The 17,864-nt window shown below is 46.5% G+C and overlaps 1 protein-coding gene across 2 annotated transcripts; it reads right to left on the bottom strand.

The window, feature by feature from the left end:
* DYNLT1 (dynein light chain Tctex-type 1) lies at nucleotides 1–7,647 on the bottom strand. Of its 2 annotated transcripts, XM_067701650.1 has the most exons (5): nucleotides 7,552–7,647; nucleotides 4,792–4,833; nucleotides 1,199–1,322; nucleotides 745–822; nucleotides 1–443 (listed from the first exon to the last, which is right to left on the bottom strand). In XM_067701650.1, exons 1-5 carry the CDS (start codon nucleotides 7,576–7,578, stop codon nucleotides 373–375), a joined length of 342 nt encoding a protein of 113 aa, XP_067557751.1. In that variant the 5' UTR covers nucleotides 7,579–7,647; the 3' UTR covers nucleotides 1–372. The 2 variants fall into 2 exon arrangements, with proteins under 2 accessions (XP_067557751.1, XP_067557752.1); XM_067701651.1 differs by lacking the exon at nucleotides 1–443 and having other exon boundaries at nucleotides 747–802.
* Nucleotides 7,648–17,864: the final 10,217 nt, after the last annotated feature.

Raw genomic sequence — 17,864 nt, 5'->3', positions numbered from 1 at the left:
TTTAAATTGGAATAATTTATTATTCTAACAAAAGTACAAAGTATGGAAAATTAGTGTATTTGAATCATTTCAGAGAGTAGAGAAAGTTTCACACTAGCAGATTTCGGCTTTTAGCACCTTTGAAAAGAAACATTCAAAGTTAAGACAAGTGGCAGGACAGGCTCCTGACTACCTTCAGTGATGACTCCTCTGACTTAGGGTGTGCAGGTCACAGAACAGTGTGGTCATTTGGTTTTTTTCTCTACATTTTGAGAGCGCCACAAAAACACTAAGAGAGTGAGACAGGTAATCACTGACTAGATGGCTGGTGGTTAGAAGATGGAAGAGAAATGCTGGGACAAAAGGAGAAAGATCACAGGCTGGACAGGGCGGTCAAATGGACAGTCCAAAGGCGCTGACAATGCAGTACATGGTCTTGTTCTCCCATCGCACAGTGCAGCTCCCTGCGGGAGGAAGGAGGCGGGTTAGGACAGAAAACTGGGAAGAACGGGGGCCTTCCGAGTTCTCACGATCGTGTACTTAACTCTTTGTGGCCAAAAAAGAAGGCTGGCCAGTCTCTCTTCTATCAAATGTTTTAAAAGGTGACTCTAATAGACATGCATTCAAAGACAGGAAACATCCAAGCACATATTTCATAAAACAACGCTTTGAATAATCTAGATCTCAGCAGGGCCCAGGCACCGCAGAGCCTTCAGGGAAATGCCCGTGACAAGCCTTCACGAACGGAGTGAAAACCGTACGTACCATCAGTAGAGCTGTCCCAGAAGCAGGAACTTGCCGTGTGCAGGCCCGCTCCGTTCTTCTGCATGATTACACAGGTCACTTCGATAAAAGCAGACTTTTATTAGAGAAATATACTTGGCGACACAAATTCCCTTTTGTCCACTTTCATTATATAGAGAGAGATCACGTGGCTGATGTTCATGATAAAAATTCTAGGGGTAGAGTGCCAGGTCCTAGGACATCAACAGATCACCACAGGCTTGTTCTAAAAGCATCAGATCGGAAATGCTGGTACGTCCCTGCGTTCCTGCAGCCCCACAGGCCGGGTGGGTGGTTACGTGCACAAGCCGAGTGACCTGCTCCTACCAGGAACCTCCTCTGAGCTCAGGCCACGCTGCTCTCCTGACACAGACTCACCTCTGATCCGTATTTAAAGAACCACCACCAATATAAACAAGAGGCGAAGATTCATTACCAATGTATTTAAACGGTTTCCCCAGCTTGGTGAGTTGGCTTAAGGTTTGCTCCACTACGTTTGTGGTCCACTGATTCACTTTGCTGTGCTGATAGGCGTTGCCACCGATGGCACGTTCTATGGCCTGGAAGACAGAGCACAGCTGGTCACTGTTAGCAGAACACGCCAAATACCTCCCAGCCACTCCTGAGGTTAGCACAGTTAGTACTGCACCCTAAGAACTGCTGAAATACAATTTGCATAAAGTGTAAATAAGCTTATTTGTAAACACGAGGACTCCTTTGCAAATGTACCTTTTGTTCTAACAGTGTTGTATTTCATTTGAATGCTTTATATTCAGTTTTAAAAATATGTAATTATATGGGACTTCCCTGGTGGTCCAGTGGCTAACACTGTGCGTTTCCAATGCAGGGGGCCTGGGTTCGATCCCTGCTCGGGGAACTAGATCCCACATGCCGCCAACTAAACAGTCCGCATGCCACAACGAAGATCCTGCATGCTGGAACTAAGACCCAGTGCAGGGCTTCCCTGGTGGCGCAGTGGTTGAGAGTCTGCCTGCCGTTGCAGGGGACGCGGGTTTGTGCCCTGGTCTGGGAAGATCCCACATGCCGCGGAGCGGCTGGGCCCGTGGCCATGGCCGCTGAGCCTGCGCGTCCGGAGCCTGTGCTCCGCAAAGAGAGAGGCCACAACAGTGAGAGGCCCGCGTACCGCAAAAAAAAAAAAAAAGACCCAGTGCAGCCGAACAAATAAAAAAAAAAAAAAGAATTATATAGCATCTGATCTGTCAAGTTTTTTAAACATTTTGACTGAATTTAATGTTTGCTGTTGTAGTTACTGTCTGGAGATAAGGAACACGTTTTCTCCCTGGTGAGGCTAGAAAATATCTTCCTTTGCCTATTTCTTTCTTAAAAGTACACCAGAGATAGAGGAATCTTTTGTCAGTTGTACAACTGACAATGTACAAACCTATCCAAATAATCATGTATTGATATTTACAAATACTTCCTTTACCCAGCATCTTCTGGGAATGTTACCACAAAAGTACATTTTTCAGAAAACTAAAGAACTCCTCTATCTATTCCAAAACTTAGTTTGTGATGAATTTTTTCTTTATTATGAAATTCCTTGTTTCCTTTTCTGTGCTGTATTCTGGGTGGGTTCACCCTGTGTGCTTCAGAGGGTATTCAGGAATACACACGGTCCCTGGCCCCAACTCTTGGTCCAGCTGGTAATAAGGATAGTCCCATTTTACGGTTCTCTGGGCCTTTTATGCTGGTGCCTGTGTGCCTGCTTCTAAGCAGCTTTCTTTTCTACTCCTTTTCTAACTTGTGCTGGAAACCAGAAAACTGAGTTTTTATGACACTTATGACCTAAAATAATAACATTCAGTGAGGGCTAAGTTCTGTCCTCAGACGTGGAGAGAAAAAGTCCCTGAGTTGTATACAATGGTGACAGACTGGGGTCTACGGCCTGGGGCCTAGCCCAGAGACCTTGGTTTTGAGGAACAAAAGCGACTCACGCCATATTCTAGCGCTGGAAATTCCTAGTCATCCTGGGACCTGAGCGGGCTGCTGCCCCCACAAACTGGCACAGCTCTTCCGCACCCTCTGCCGTGTCCTGCTCCCTCCCCAGCTCAGAGCTGAACCTGGGACCAGGGTGGTGATAGCTCTGGGTGTCCCCAAAGAAGTAGGGGCTGCACTCGAGCTAAACCTCTCACTCTGGCAAGTCTCCCCACACATGCTTCGGAATTCACTGTTTTTCAGGGAGGGAGGAAAACCCTCTGCTAATTTTGTACCCATCCAAATTTACTACTACCCAATCCTTAAAATAGCCGAGTACAGAATTAACCTTTTGCCTAGAGGCAAAAAAAAGCTGAAAGTAACACCACACTGTAACTTTATGCTTCCAGTCCTTTATGCTTCCAGGGAGACTGGGAAGGTCTACTTGCAATGGTACTTGCTGCCTGGGAACCAAGTCAAAGACAGTGAAGAAAACAAGCAAGGCCCAAGGAGGCTTCACGATGAGCCAACTCCATGTCTGAGTTCTAGTGAAATTCACCCATCTTCCTGCTCCCTACCATGCTCCTAAGAAACACTCTTTTTTTTTTTTTCAAAAAACTACAAGGACTTCCCTGGTGGCACAGTGGTTAAGAATTTGCCTGCCAATGCAGGGGACACGGGTTCGAGCCCCAGTCTGAGAAGATCCCACATGCCGTGGAGCAACAAAGCCCGTGCGCCACAACTACTGAGCCTGCGGCTCTAGAGCTGGCGAGCCACAACTACTGAAGCCTGCACGCCTAGAGCCTGTGCTCCGCAACAAGAGAAGCCACCACAACGAGAAGCCCGTGCACTGCAACAAAGAGTAGCCCCCGCTCGCTGCAACTAGAGAAAGCCCACACGCAGTAATGAAGACCCAACGCAGCCAAACATAAAAAAATTTTTTAAATGACTAAATTTTTAAAAAAGAAAGAAAAACAATGACAAGCAAACTGTTATAGATCCTGAAAGCAAGGAGAAAATCCATGCCTGATGTGGAATAATACATACAGCAGAACAAAGTCATTTTGCTTTTTAATGGTGTTCACAAAACTAGGCTGTGGTTCTTCATCACTCTGCCATTAGTCAATAACTTGCATTAATAATAATTTGCATTGGAGTCAATTCCAAATCACATATATAACCTCAAATGGTATTGGCAAACTTAGATCATCTAATAACCGTCTTTTAGCCACTGGCTTCATTATGTGCTCAGTGTACCCAGGGAGGGAAACTGACTAGGAAAACGTTTCTGGCCTCCTTCCTGCCCCAGGCTGCCCCCATGCTCAGCACTAGTCCAGCCACACCCACCTCCCCTCCAATCCCTCAAACACCACGAACACTCCTTACCACAGGGCCTTTGCACTTGTCCACTGCCTGGAATATCTGTCCCCCTCTTTTCACTGAGTTAACACTCCTCCCATTTTCTCAGATTCCAGCTCTGAACTCACTAGGTGGGTTAATCCCTCAAAGCACCACATACCGTGGCAGTTACCACACAGGGAATGCACGTTTACATTTTCCAATGTGATTATTACCATGAGTCTTTGATGCTAAAAGGTTACAGAATCAAGCCTTAGTAACATTCAGTAATAATGCTAGTATATAAAATGTCCTGTCTCATTTAAAATATATAATTTACATAATATGGGAGAATTCTTTTTTGTTTTGTTTGGTTTGGTTTTGGTTTGGTTTTTTGCGGTACTCGGGCCTCTCACTGTTGCGGCCTCTCCCGTTGCGGAGCACAGGCTCCGGACGCGCAGGCTCAGCGGCCATGGCTCACGGGCCCAGCCGCTCCGTGGCATGTGGGATCTTCCCGGACCGGGGCACGAACCCGTGTCCCCTGCATCGGCAGGCGGACTCTCAACCACTGTGCCACTAGGGAAGCCCCAAGGGAGAGTTCTTATCTAGATATTCATTGAAGTAAAAACTGTTATTTGAAATGCCAAAACACACAGGCTCAGTTGAAACAATTCCAAGACAGTATTTAAAACACATTATTTTCACTCATATAAGCCATTAATCAAACATTGAAAAAGGGAGCATTTCTCCTCTTACCTCTTTTACAATGTTGCTCACTTCATCAACAACAAAAGCAGTCTGTAAGGAAGAAAATTAGTTAAGTTTGATTGATTTAAAAGATCCTTTTCCACTGCACTGATTAATGCAAATTTAGGTAATGAACATGATTTAGAAATGAAGACCTTAGGAATAATCTAACCAGGCTGTTCATTTTACTGAGGAAAACGTTAAGTAGCTGAGGATCACAGAGCTAATGAGAGGCAGTCAGGAGACACAGGATACATGTATACGATTTAAAGGTTTTTTGGTTTGTTTTTGTTTTAATCATGCCATGACCCAAAAGACTGACTTCACCTTAAACTAAAATTCAATCTCTCCATCCATTTCAGCTGGCCGCTAGGATGATTACTATAGAAGTTTAATGAGTTACTTGACTTTTATATAAATTAACTGACTCTTTCCCTGATGTAAACTTGTTAGGAGGCTTGAAACTTAAGACGTTTTTTTGGGGGGGTTTGTTTTTAGCCACTGTTTGTGGTAAGATACACCATGATTTTACTATTTTCTGTTGGTATTTTCTTTCTCAATGCTGTCCTACTTCAGGACTGTACAGCTAGCTGCTGGCACAGCCATTCCCCGCCAGTGTGTCGAGGTGAGCTGGGAGGTGGGCTCTCAGCAGGAATCTAGTGCCAGGAGTTTATATAAATGGCTTTCTTTTTTCTTTCTTTTTACATATGGTACATCTGAATGGGTACAAGATTCCCTCTGAATCCTGGGAACCTTATTTCCGGAGCTTTGCAGATGCTTTCCAGAGGGCAGCCCCAGGCCCTCAGTCCATGTACATCCTGGTGAAATAAAGGCAGAGAGTTCAGCAGGGCGTTTTCCTCCCTGCCGGGCTGCTGACCACTGTGGCCCTGTGCTAGCAATGCCCCTTTCTTCCCAGGAGGATCAAGAGCTGACTGCCTGAAGCCCACCTGCTGTACTCAGAAGTCATACTGGGAGACAAAGCCAACTCACCCAGTTAATGAAAATCTGCAGTATCCTAGATTAAATTATTTCTCGAAGTTTAAAGGATCTTTCCAAGAGACTTCAGTGATCCTAAACCATACAGGAAAGTCCCTGTATAACTTTCCATGTGGTTGAAATATGAAAAAGGGTGAGGGGCATTTCAATGGACTTTTCATGGAAAATACAGCAGTTGTACAGAATCCACTGGGCAGTTTCAGTTTCTACAGGAAAGTCGAACAATGAACGGAGAGTAGAGTTATTAATACAAAGATCCAGGTATCTACATGAAGTTAGAGGATATGCAGAGGCTGTTAGGAGGAGTGGGGTGGATTAGTAAACGCCCAAAGCGGGCCTACTAGAAAGAAGGGAGTCATGGTCTCAGCCTCCCAGGGCTTTATCTTGTGTAAAACACAGATCACTCTGTTGGGCCCTTTCATTTCTCAGATATGCAGTTGAGATCTGAAATAATGAAGTCACTTAGCCACCTCATTGGTGAGAGCCAGAATTAGAGTGCAGAGTATTAAAATGCCAGTATTAAGGACTTCCTCTATATTGCCATTTCCTTTCTTAAAAGTTACTCATATTCCTATAATACAAGCCATTTTGCAACATTATATCAGTGCACAGTTTACAGGCGTCTTTCCTTGACTCCCTGCTCCTGAACTATGACTTCTCCTAATTATTCACTTGATTGCTGCCAGCATTCAGACACTGATGATGACACTACCACAGACAGTTTGTGCTAGTTCGGAAATTAGATAAAATCTGAAACTCTTAAGGTCAGTCCTTAAGCCATATATATATATATGTATTTCCCTCAAAACATTCCTGCTTAGACTAAATTTCAAAAATGGTAAGATAACCTGTTATTTTTGACAGGCTGCATAATAAATAGGACTCCATTTATTTGTATTTCAACAAGAATTATTTAGTGAGAAGAAAAATGGGCAGCTATTCTATAAGAGGAGCACCCATCAGCTTTATTCCCTGAATGCTCGTAAGCTTGAAGGAAAGCCATGAAACGGCGCATGTCATTACAGCGAATGTCGTCTGCTTGGTAAATAACTGTATGCGCTACCCTGCTTCTTCGTTGGGGCAGTAAGAGATGACTCTTCTCCCCCCACAGATAGGAGCTATCTTACTGTTGTCTCAAACTCAAATGAAATGGGAGTGACGGTGGCCTCGGTGGGCGCTGCGCGCAGCACCGAAGAACAGGTGTGGAAACGAAGACAGGCAGCTTCTCCTACTGGGCACGTCTGCTTTTTGCGCACAGCCAGAGGATCCAATCCTTGACTGAAGGGACTTGAGAGATGTGACTGTACATGCGGGTCACTCTGGAGTCTCGCGTGCATCAGCGACACACAAGGGGCGGCCTTCAGTCTTCCCCACCCGCGGGCGGGGGTCTGAATCACGGAATAAACAGAGCGAGCGGCGGCGCTCTCTCGGGGTCGGGGGCGTGGCGGGCCGGGGTCGCCGGGGAGGCGAGCGGCGCGGCGGGGGGTCTCCCGGGAGTGCCGCCGGCACAAGGCGTCCCAGGGCTGCGGAGCCCCCTCCACGCCCCGCCCCCCGAGCCCCGCCCCGGGCAGGGCGACGACGCCCTGAGCCGGCCCGGCGGCAGGTCACCGCGAAGCGCTCGGCAGGGCGTCGGTGCCGTCAGCCTGCGCTGGGGACGGCCGCTGCCCACGTCTAGACGCAGCCCGGGTGCCCGCACAAGCCCCTGGCTGCCGCCGTCCACCTGCACCCGGAACTCCCGGCCTCCACCCGTCCCGTCGCCAACCCAGCCGTTACCTCCTCGGCAGCCTGGTAGTCTTCCATCTTCCCTTCGGCGCCTCGCCTCCGCCTCCCTGAGTGGAGCGCACTGCGCAGGCGCACTCAGGCCCCGCCCCTCGCTTCTGGCCCCGCCCTCCTTTAGGGCCCCCGCCCACTCCCGCCCTGACCCAGTTGCCAGTACAGCCCCGACCAGCCCGGCGGCCGTTGGGGGTTCGCCTCTTCTCCCGTGCTGCCGGAAACGACGGTTTCCGCGGGAACCCGCCAGGGAATCCCGGCAGCTCCCTACACCTCAGCAACGAAAACAAAACAAATGGACAAAGCCAGTGCGGGAGGGGAAGAGTCGTCCTGGCCCCTCTCTCCGGTTCGTACTGTGTGGGTTAATTTGAACGTTCAAGCGAGTTTGTACACCTAGTAACAAACTGTAAAGTGATTTATGAACATGATGGGCTGTCTGAGATATTGTTTGCAGTCCCCTTAAGGATCCAAGGTTAGGAAACTTTAGCTGTGAACGAAACCTTCCTTTGGGGAGGTAAGTTTTCCATATAAATGAGATTTTTTTTTTTTCCTACAGTCACCATTAAAAAAAAAAATTGGGGGGTGGAAAACATTGTAAAATGCTGCACACTTCCTGACTGCCTTAACCAGAATGACCTAGACATACACTTAACTTGTCTACAAAGGTCTTTATAAAAATTAGTAATGGGGGCTTCCCTGGTGGTGCAGTGGTTGAGAGTCCGCCTGCCGATGCAGGAGACACGGGTTCGTGCCCCGGTCCAGGAAGATCCCACATGCCGCGGAGAGGCTGGGCCCGTGAGCCATGGCCGCTGAGCCTGCACGTCCGGAGCCTGTGCCCCGCAACGGGAGAGGCCACAACAGTGAGAGGCCCGCGTACCGCAAAAAAAAGAATTAGTAATGGCGCTGGGCACTGGTATGGCGCTCTCCAGGAAGGGCTGGGATATATGTACCTGCTTGCTTGCATGTGATCTGAGGCTAAAACCTTTGACTTTGGGGGCTACTTTTTCTGTTGTTTTTACCACAACCTCAAAGTCAATCCGTCACTTCTTACCTCTCTGAAGACCAGTAGCTAAAACCCACTTCCCATCCTTCCAGGAAGGGCTGACCACAGGACCCTGAGACTTGGTAGAATTAAGCTGCAGAGCCCACACTCAGTTCATCTGCAACACTTGTTTCTGTGCTACAGAATCTGAGTTCCATGCTGGCAGAATCCGTTTTATTCACTAATGCGTCCCCTGCCCCTTCCATTGTACCTGGCACATGGTAGGTGCACAATTAAAATTTATTGAATGAATGATTTCCCTACACATTAGTTCTGCCTCATACCCAGTTGCAGAGAACTGGGAGTGGAGGAAGAGGCAATCGCCTGCCTCCTGGGAAAGGGGGAGGGGGAGAGGGTGAAAGACACAAGACTGCCCTGCCCTGGACACCTGGCTTGAGCAAGGGGACCTGCTGGGTGGGAACCGGCTGCCCTCTCACACCTGGTTTCTGCTTCTCAGATTCTGAACTCTACCTTTTGAGCTTTGTTCCCTTCCTGTTAATCTGGCTTCGATTCACCTGTTCCAGTGTTTCAGCCTCAAGCCTCAGTCTACATGGGATTCTAAGTCTGGCATTTCTTTGTTTTGTCTTCCTCACATTCCCAGCTTCACCTAAGATCCCAAGATCCCTTATCAGGTGTCCTTCTCCATCACTTGACCCCAGTTCCAGCCCCTCAGCAGCACCACACTCCTGAGCCAATCAGGGGCCTTTTCACCCTCTTCTAATTTTCTTCTGCTCTCCTAGGGTGGCCCCGCAGGCCCACTAGCTAAGTGTGTTAGCATTATGTGCAAAGCAAGAGGGAACAATCCTGAGTGAGGTTTGGGACATCTTTTCTAAATTGTTCCATAACCTTTTAAGAATTTCCTAATTCAAATGAGTGTCCTGAATGGCTGCTGGGATAGTGCATTAGTAATGCTTAGATCTTAAGTTACACTGTGACTGAAAATCACCAGCATGGGCATAAATCAACAGAAAACATGTAAATGTGAATTTTTAAAAATTTTACATGACTTTAGCTTATCTGCATTGGGTACCACTCTCCAATTTTAACTGTCAAAGAACATTCATTAAATGATCATAATACATGCCATAGTTATATTGAGTCTGCCCCAGAAATAGGTAAGTTGGTCTGTTTATCTTCAGAGCTATTTGTTAACTTATTCAACACACATGACAGTAAGCACTCACTTTGCTGCAGCCTCTGAGCTGGAGTGGAAGCTACAGAGTTGACTAGGATACGGCCTTGATGGAAAAACTTGAAAAACTTACTTCTGTCCGTGGGAGGATTTGAACTCTCTAGGCTCAGTGATGTTGTAGTGCTTGGAAAAATGCAGTGCAGGGGTTGTCTTCTGCCCGATTGATGTACACTCTGCAGGGCTAAGGAATTTACAATCACTATGGCATTTGGCCGTTGACTAGCTGCCGTTCCAGCACCCCGACTCTGCCGAGAATGAATGTCCATTAGAAGTCCTGGAGTATAAACACGCTGACCCAGGGCTGCTCATGAATCTCCCGTATTTAGCCATATTTTAGGATAACGTTTAGGTTTCTGTGCAGCGAGTAAGTGAAGTGGATCTTGGATTTGCTTTTCAATTTGGGGCTTAGCCGTAAGTTGGCAGATGTTGTGTGCTTTCTTTCTTCGAGGCGAGTCTCTTAAATACACTCTTTAGAAATAAGGATTGTTGTTGTCAATGCCTTATTTAGCGAGTGTGGGCCAAATAACCATAGCCCCGTCACCTCAACAAGTAATATCCACGGCCACAGTTGGGTCTCCCAGTGCTGTCTATGCTCTGCAGCCGTTTGCCGTCCAAATCCAATCCTGGGGATGTTCGAGTTTTCCTTCCTCTCCCTGTGCCTAGGAGTGTTACTGAGATGTACCGTGGAGTCAGGCTGAGTCACTAATGATGATGATGAGGAAGATGCCGATGGTGATAATGGCGATTGCAAAACACTCCAGTGTGAGGAATGTAACGTTGTAATGGGGAAGAAAATAAACTTGTGACTGACACAGATCTAAAGTGAGAATCCTGTGCTGAGAAGTTACATGCTAACGAGATTGGCTAAGAAATGCCTATATTTAGGTCTGCTGTCAGCTGGGAAGCACGGGCACAGTGGGACTGAAATACCTCTGTACCAACTGGGAATGGCTGTTGCTCTGAACCCCTAGGCTCCCTCTTCCTTCCAGTCCTGCCCACCCCCGCCCCTTCCCTGGGACCTCATCCCAAGATCCAACAACTAAAGGCTAATTCGGGGCATAGCAGGGCCGCCAGCGGGCATTTCTTCTGCCCAATCATTTCATGCTGTGGTAGTTATTAACTAGTTTATCAGTTCTGTGTATACGAAAAAAACACACACACTACATCAGTCAGCATAGGCTAGGTTAGCTGAAGAAACCAACGACCCTAGACTCTCGGTGGTCGGCAACAACAAATGTGTATTTGTCGCTCGAGCTACACGACCGTCAAGGGTCTGCTGTGGCTCTGCCCGGTGTGCTCTCCACGCATCGGCTGGGACCAGGCTGATGGAGCAGGCTTACTGCGAAGTCGGTGAGGGCGAGGGAAGGGGGAGGGGACAGCGGCCCCAGTGCTGGCTGGAGGGTGCCGCTCGTGAATGGGCACGCTTCGTCGTCCAGAGCAAGTCCCTCGGCTGACCTGGGTTCATAGGGCAGGCGCGCTTACGGGAGAAGAATGCTACAACCTGCCGCACAGCATGCTGAAGGCTTCCCTTGCTGACTTATTGATATCACGTTCACGCGCTCTTTGCCTGACTCCCGCCCATTCATCAGCCTGACCACTCTCCCCTTCCACGGCTACTCTGGTCTAATCCCCAGGCCAGCCCTGTGTCACCTCACTTCAGTGTCAGATGTGATCTGTTTCTACCCATTCAGTTTCAACACCCAGGTAGATCCGATCTTTGCCAGCTCTCCCCTGCTGTCCACTGTAGCCTGAGGCCATAGGTCAGTGGTCTCCAAACTTCTGTAATCGTGCCCATCTAGCATGAATAATTTTTGAGTGGGTAACTCAAAAGTGTGTTTATCTCAACTGTGATATGTTAAACTACAAATCCATTTATTTAATATTAATAAAGTTTAAGTTTTATCTTTTTGAAAATAAATATAAAAAGAAGTTCTAATGTTTTCTTAGTATATCCTACTGTTATGGGCTGAATCGTGTCTCTCCCCAGATTCATATGTTGAAGCCCTAACCCCAAGTGCTTCGAATGTGACCTTCTATATTTGGAAATAGGTGTATTTAGAGACCTATTTAGGGTCTTAAAATAGGTAATTAGGTTAAAATGGGGTCCTTAGGGTGGACCTAATCCAATACGACTGATGTCCTTATAAGAAGGGAATAGGACACAGAAAGGCACAGAGAAATCAAGTGAAGACATAGAGATAAGATAGCCATCAACAGGCCAAGGAGCAAGGCCTCCGGAGAAAACCAATCCGGGAAATACCTTGATCTTGAACTTCTAGACTCCAGAACTGTGAGAAAATAAATTTCCGTTGTTTAAGCCACACAGTCTGTGGTAGTTGTTGCAGCAGCCTTAGCAAAGTAATACACCTACTTTGGAAATAATTAGTCTAGGATACCCTCATTCTAAAAACATTTTCTTCCAAATACTCCTAAATGGATTCACTTACTATCTTATGCTGCAAAATAGTAATACTACTACTAAAGAAACAGCAGTTATTATTTATTAAGGATCTTCTTAGGCCATGGGTCCTAGACCACGATCACAGTGATCAGTGCCTGACGTAGTAGGTGCACAATAAATATCTGTGAATGCGTTGAATGAGCTGTAATCTAAGAGAGAAGCCTGTGACCCTCCCCAGGAAACAAGCTCAGAGAGGCCAAGTGGTTTGCTCAAGGTGACTCAGGTCTGTCCCACCCCAAAGCCGGCCCTCTTATTTGGTTTTTTTTCGTGATACGCGGGCCTCTCACTGTTGTGGCCTACTCCCGTTGCAGAGCACAGGCTGCGGAAGCGCAGGCTCAGCGGCCATGGCTCACGGGCCCAGCCACTCTGCAGCATGTGAGACCTTCCTGGACTGGGGCACGAACCTGTGTCCCTTGCATCAGCAGGCGGACTCCCAACCACTGCGCCACCAGGGAAGCCCTTAAAAGCCGGCCCTCTTAATTCACTCTTCTTCCCTCCTGTCATGTTAATCCTCCTACCCCACCCCTGCTCCTCACCTGATGGAATTTCCCCATCTCAGGTGGGCATCCTTAGGCCACAGAAGAATGAGATCTCAGAACCGAAGAGCCGAAGGGATGATCAAAGTGAATCTCACTTACAGCTGAGGAAGCCGAGGCCCAGGAGTATTTGGAGAGATCTAGTGATTCCCAAGGCCACACAGCATACCTTAATCTTGGTCATCAACTGACTCGCCTGAATCATAGTCTCTCAATTAGAGTTTATACTAGTTCACCCTCGAGAGTGAGTCTGAGATCCTCAAAAGAGACCGTTAAGGGGGAAAAAAAGACAAGTCCACAGAGAGGGAGAAGATATCTGTGATATAAATATCTGACAAAGGACTCATATCCTGAATATATAAAGAACTTGTACAAATCAATAACAGAAAGATAACCCAATAGCAAAACAGGCAAAAGACATGAACAGGTCCTACACCAAAGCAGATATCCAAATGATCAATAAACGTATAAAAAGATACCAAATTGCTCAGCTACTCTATACATCAGGGAAATGAAAATTGAAACCATAATGTGATACCACTATACACCCACCAGAATGGATAAAATAAGAAAGGCAGACAGTATCAAGTGTGTGGGAGGATGTGGAGCCCCCGGAACTTGTTGCCAGTAGAGGATATAAATTAGTTCGACAGCTTTGGAAGACTGTGTGGCAGCATTTGCTAAGGTTGAACGTACACCTAACCTGTGACTAGCAATTCCACTCCCGGACACATAACCAGCAGACACGTATACAAATATTCACCCAAGCGTTGGTAGCAACGCTATTCATAACAGCCCAAAATTATAAATAGCACAAACGTCCATCAACAGTACCATAAACAAATGTTTTAATCTGTTCATACAATGAAATACAACACCGCGATGAGAATGAACAAACTATAACTACATGCAATAGTATGAATCTCATAAACACGCTGAACAACGGAAGCCAGGCCAAAAAATTGTTAATATCGTATGATTCCATTTACACAAAGTGCAAAATCGGGAGGACTAATGAATGATGTTAAAGGTCAGGCTAGTCGTTACCTTTCGGGGGGAAAGGTGTAACTGGAAGGCCTATGAGGGGCTCCCGAGATGCTGTTTAAGTTTTGTTTCTTCATGGGGTGCGTTCACTTTGGGAGAATTTATCAAGCTGTGCTTATGATTTGTGTCATATTCCATACGTATGCTATACTTCAGTGAAATTTACCCCCCAAAAGCCCATGCCCGTCTTGTTATAAATCAACTCTTGAGTTAACAGCTGTCTTTGAGATGTCATTACATTAGTCATTTACACTTGAGGTCAATGGAGAAACCCCTTGCAAACGTGGAAACGTTTGACTAATTGAAGCCTCTAGTCTCTTTGGGGGTTTCTTTGGTCTGGGTGAAACATTGCAGTAGCATCAGTGTGGTCTTTCCTCCACCAAAAAACATACACTGTTGACGTACAAGAGCGCCTGGGTGTGGTTTCAGGTGGCTTTGCCCCGGGGTCCTTGGCGAATGGGGGTTAGTAGCCACAGAGGCACTCAGGGCCCGCCTGCCCGACAGGAAGGAAAGAGAAATACGTCAATTGTTCTAGCATGAAGAAAAATTGACTTCTTTCTCCAGAACGAGCTCCCCTGGTCTCCTCTCTTGAAGCTGAGGCAAAGGTAGGCTGAACACCTGCGTCCAGCCCTTCGGGCAGCTTGTTTTAAGGGTGGGGTGGATAGAGATTACAGTTTATATAACTTCTCTTAAACTAATGGCTTTGAAAATGTAGGAAATAAAAGCAATGATATATCAGACAAAGGATAACTTGTAATTTTATTGAATAGCATACATTTTAAATGTAGGATAAGAATGATTTGAATGGAAAGGAGGAATACTTTAGAGTTAGTTAAAAAACTAAACCAAACTAAAGCAAAGAACACTACCCGAAAGCTATACGGTGTGAATTTTTTCTGTGGGGGTAGAGAGTATTGTTTGATTTCCTTTTTGGTTTGTAAATTCTTATACATACAGTTTATTATTGTTTGGCTCTGAATCTACTTCACAGATTCCAATTTTTCGATCCCCCATAATCTTTAGTTTGGAGGTGGAACATAAATGTAATTTTAAAATTAAGAAAATTAAGTTAGCGGGGTCTAATTTAAATGTCTTGCAATTCAGCCTCCTTAACCCCCAAACAGAATTTCCTGACAAGAGGAGAGATTATGAGAAGAAAATGCATGTTAGATATTAAGTATCTACTGAGACGTTAGAATTGGTATAGAAAAAGATTATTTAGCCAAGATAGTAGAAGATTCTATGTTCTTAACTTCCCTGTCTAAACAAAGCATAAGACTTTGGAGTTAAACAGACCCAGATTAGAGTGTGACTTTAGGTAAATTACTTAATTGCTGCAAGCCTCACTCTCCTCGTCTGTAAAATGGGTATCCTTTCATCATAAGGTTGCAACGAAGACTGAGATTGTGTGTGTAGAGAACTTGTCAAACTGTCTGGTCCAGAGTAAGTGCCACATGTCAATAAACAGTAGCGGTTGGTACAAAAAAAGTGTAGCAATAATTATGAGTAGTACCTCCTGTATATAACAATATGATAATATTAATTCTCATCTTTTTACTTTTCCATGAGAAAAGGTCAAGTTTAAGCCTGAAATATCATGGATTTCTATTTCAGTGTTTAACTTTGATTCTAAAAAGGCATTTGGGGGTTTTTTTTGGTGGCAAGATGTCTGTGTGAATGAGAAAGAATAGACTCCACAGTGAATGCAGGAACCTTCCAGAAGGGGCACCCTTTCCACCTTCTCCTGTCTCTTGTAGGTGTCAAGTTTTCTAGGCTTAAACCCACGAACACAAAACGTCATATATTAAGGACAGAGTTTTGAGGGACCTGAAGCTTATATGATGTCTGGAGACTTTAAGAAAACAAATACAAGATCAGGAATTGCAAATGAAGGGGGGAGAAGCCCAAGGTCACTGGCTTCCTGGAAAATCCACCTCTGGTTCAGTGACCAGAGAGACAAAGAATTTGCAAAGGCTTGTCTCTCTTTCCATGTCACACTTCCTGAGGGACACACAGGTGAGTTGTCTCACCTTTGCAAAAAGGAGCCCATCAAGCCTGTGAGTACGAGGCCAGCTTGAGCTGGAACCACAGACACAAGAGCCGCCTTGCGTTCAGCTCCTTCCTTAGGAGGACGGACTGGTGGTCCCTGCGGCTGTTCCAGGCGTCCATAAGGAAAGTCTATGTGCAAAAAAGAGATGACATTTTCAGGTGAAGCTGCAAGGTCTGCGTAGTCACTCAACTTTTCCCCTGCGTTCGAGGCAGAAAGTATTGTGGCTGCCTTCGGAGAAAACTGCAGCTTCTCAAGGAAACAGCTGTGGTGAAACACGGCAGCGGAGGGTGCGGTCTCTGAAGCGACGGGGGCTGTGAGCCTCGCTGGGCTGTGACTTTCAGCCTTGGGCACGGTCTCTAGTTTGCCTTGAAAGTCTGGGTGGCGATGACCGTCGTGTTCACACGCAGGCATGTCAGGCATGTCGCCTGATCTGCCGCATTTCCCTCCATCACAGGCAGGGGGTGGTGCTTTCGTTCCTTTGATGTGATGACCAGCTGCTCAGAGGTGATAGATATTTAGATGAAAGGACGTGGGGACGGCCTGCAGATAAAGAGCGTTTCCTTTCCTGTCCTCCTTTTCTCTTCTTGCCCTCAGTTTCACGTTTCTTGTACTTTTCCCCCTCATCAGATCTAAAAAGCCGAAGTCAATTGGCTGTTAGGCTGAGGAAAGCAAGCAAGCGTGGTTTCAAAACTCACACGTGTTTAGCGACTTCCCTGGAGGTCCAGGGGTTAAGACTCCGCGCTTCCACTTCAGGGGACGCGGGTTCGATCCCTGGTCGGGGAACTGAGATCCCGCAAGCCGCTCGGCCAAAAAAATTTTAAAAACAGACACGTTTGGATGTTCCTTTCCCCTGGCAAAAGGGGTCCCACACGTTTCTCCCCTGGGACTCTTTCCGTGCCCCCTCCCCTGCCCCCCATCCATTTCTGCTCTCTCCGTATGCAGTGAATCACGCCTTCCTCTGAGCGGCCTCCTCTGTAGATCCTTATGTGTTTATACTCATCCTACATGTCGTAACTTATTCGTTCGCATGTCCATTTTCTGGCTGGAGTGTGAGCTTTTTGAACGCAGAGACTGGCTCCTACTTATTTTATATCCTCAATCCCTGGCACATGCCTGGCACACACAAGGACCAATGAAATCAGCGCTATGGATCAATGCACTAATCACCAAACCGCGTTGGTCTGGATGCAAAGTTCCACTGGGACACGGCACGACCGGCTACCGGCGAGACGGAAATACGCGGACTGAAGCACTGTGCTGGGTTTAGGAGGGGCCCCTGCTGTCTCAGTCCCTATCGGTCCCAGAGAAATGGCTTGAGTCCTGCTTTGGGGCCTTCCTGTAGGGGCAGAGGGGGAGCAGAGAGGACGAGTTCTGAGTGCTGCTTGCTTTGTTCCAGCTGTTGCTCTAGAGCTGTACCCAGATGATTCCAGAATTGGGGTTTGATCCCAGGTTGTCTGACACCCAAACCTATGCTGAGATGGGATGGATTGCTGTGAAGTGCTTCTCCAGGTGGCTCTGGGAGACTTTTTCCTTCAAAGTGGTGCTTTGGTGTAGGTTTTATTTATTTTTAAATTGTTAGATAAAATTAGACTGGTAGATGGGATACTGTAAGACAAAGGGCAGTCACCGTTTCAAATGTACAAAAATGCAATTGAGAAAGGAGATTGGGGGCTAGACTCAGCTCCATGTGGGTGAGGACAGAGCCTGATTCCAGTTCTTGGGACAAAAACACAATTTAAGAATTTGTTGGGTGCATGAGCGAGTGACTAAATATCATCATAGAAAAACCGGATCTGGGAGATTTCATTATTCAAGATATGAGATTGTAAATTTCTGCATGAGATCATTAAACTAAAATACCTTTTTGTGTGCTTCTCAGATTTGAAATGACTCAGATTTCCCGATGCTTTCCAGATGTCTGAAGCCTGGAGCTTTCTGAGATGAGTGTTGTTTGCTCACCTGACTGTCCTTCCTTCCTGCTCTACTCGAAT

The sequence above is a fragment of the Pseudorca crassidens genome, chromosome 13, assembly GCF_039906515.1.
Source record: "Pseudorca crassidens isolate mPseCra1 chromosome 13, mPseCra1.hap1, whole genome shotgun sequence".
NCBI classification, from domain to species: domain Eukaryota; kingdom Metazoa; phylum Chordata; class Mammalia; order Artiodactyla; family Delphinidae; genus Pseudorca; species Pseudorca crassidens.
Note: the sequence above shows the minus strand (reverse complement) of the source record. Positions and strands in the feature narration are given on the sequence as shown.

What these genes read in the sequence shown, in the direction of transcription:
- DYNLT1 (XM_067701650.1), bottom strand. Translation starts at nt 7,578, where the DNA reads ATGGAAGACTACCAGGCTGCCGAGGAG. An exon ending in ACTACCAGGCTGCCGAGGAG is followed by an intron (nt 4,834 to 7,551) that starts GTAACGGCTGGG and finishes TCTTCCTTACAG; the next exon opens with ACTGCTTTTGTTGTTGATGA. An exon ending in TGAGCAACATTGTAAAAGAG is followed by an intron (nt 1,323 to 4,791) that starts GTAAGAGGAGAA and finishes TCTGTCTTCCAG; the next exon opens with GCCATAGAACGTGCCATCGG.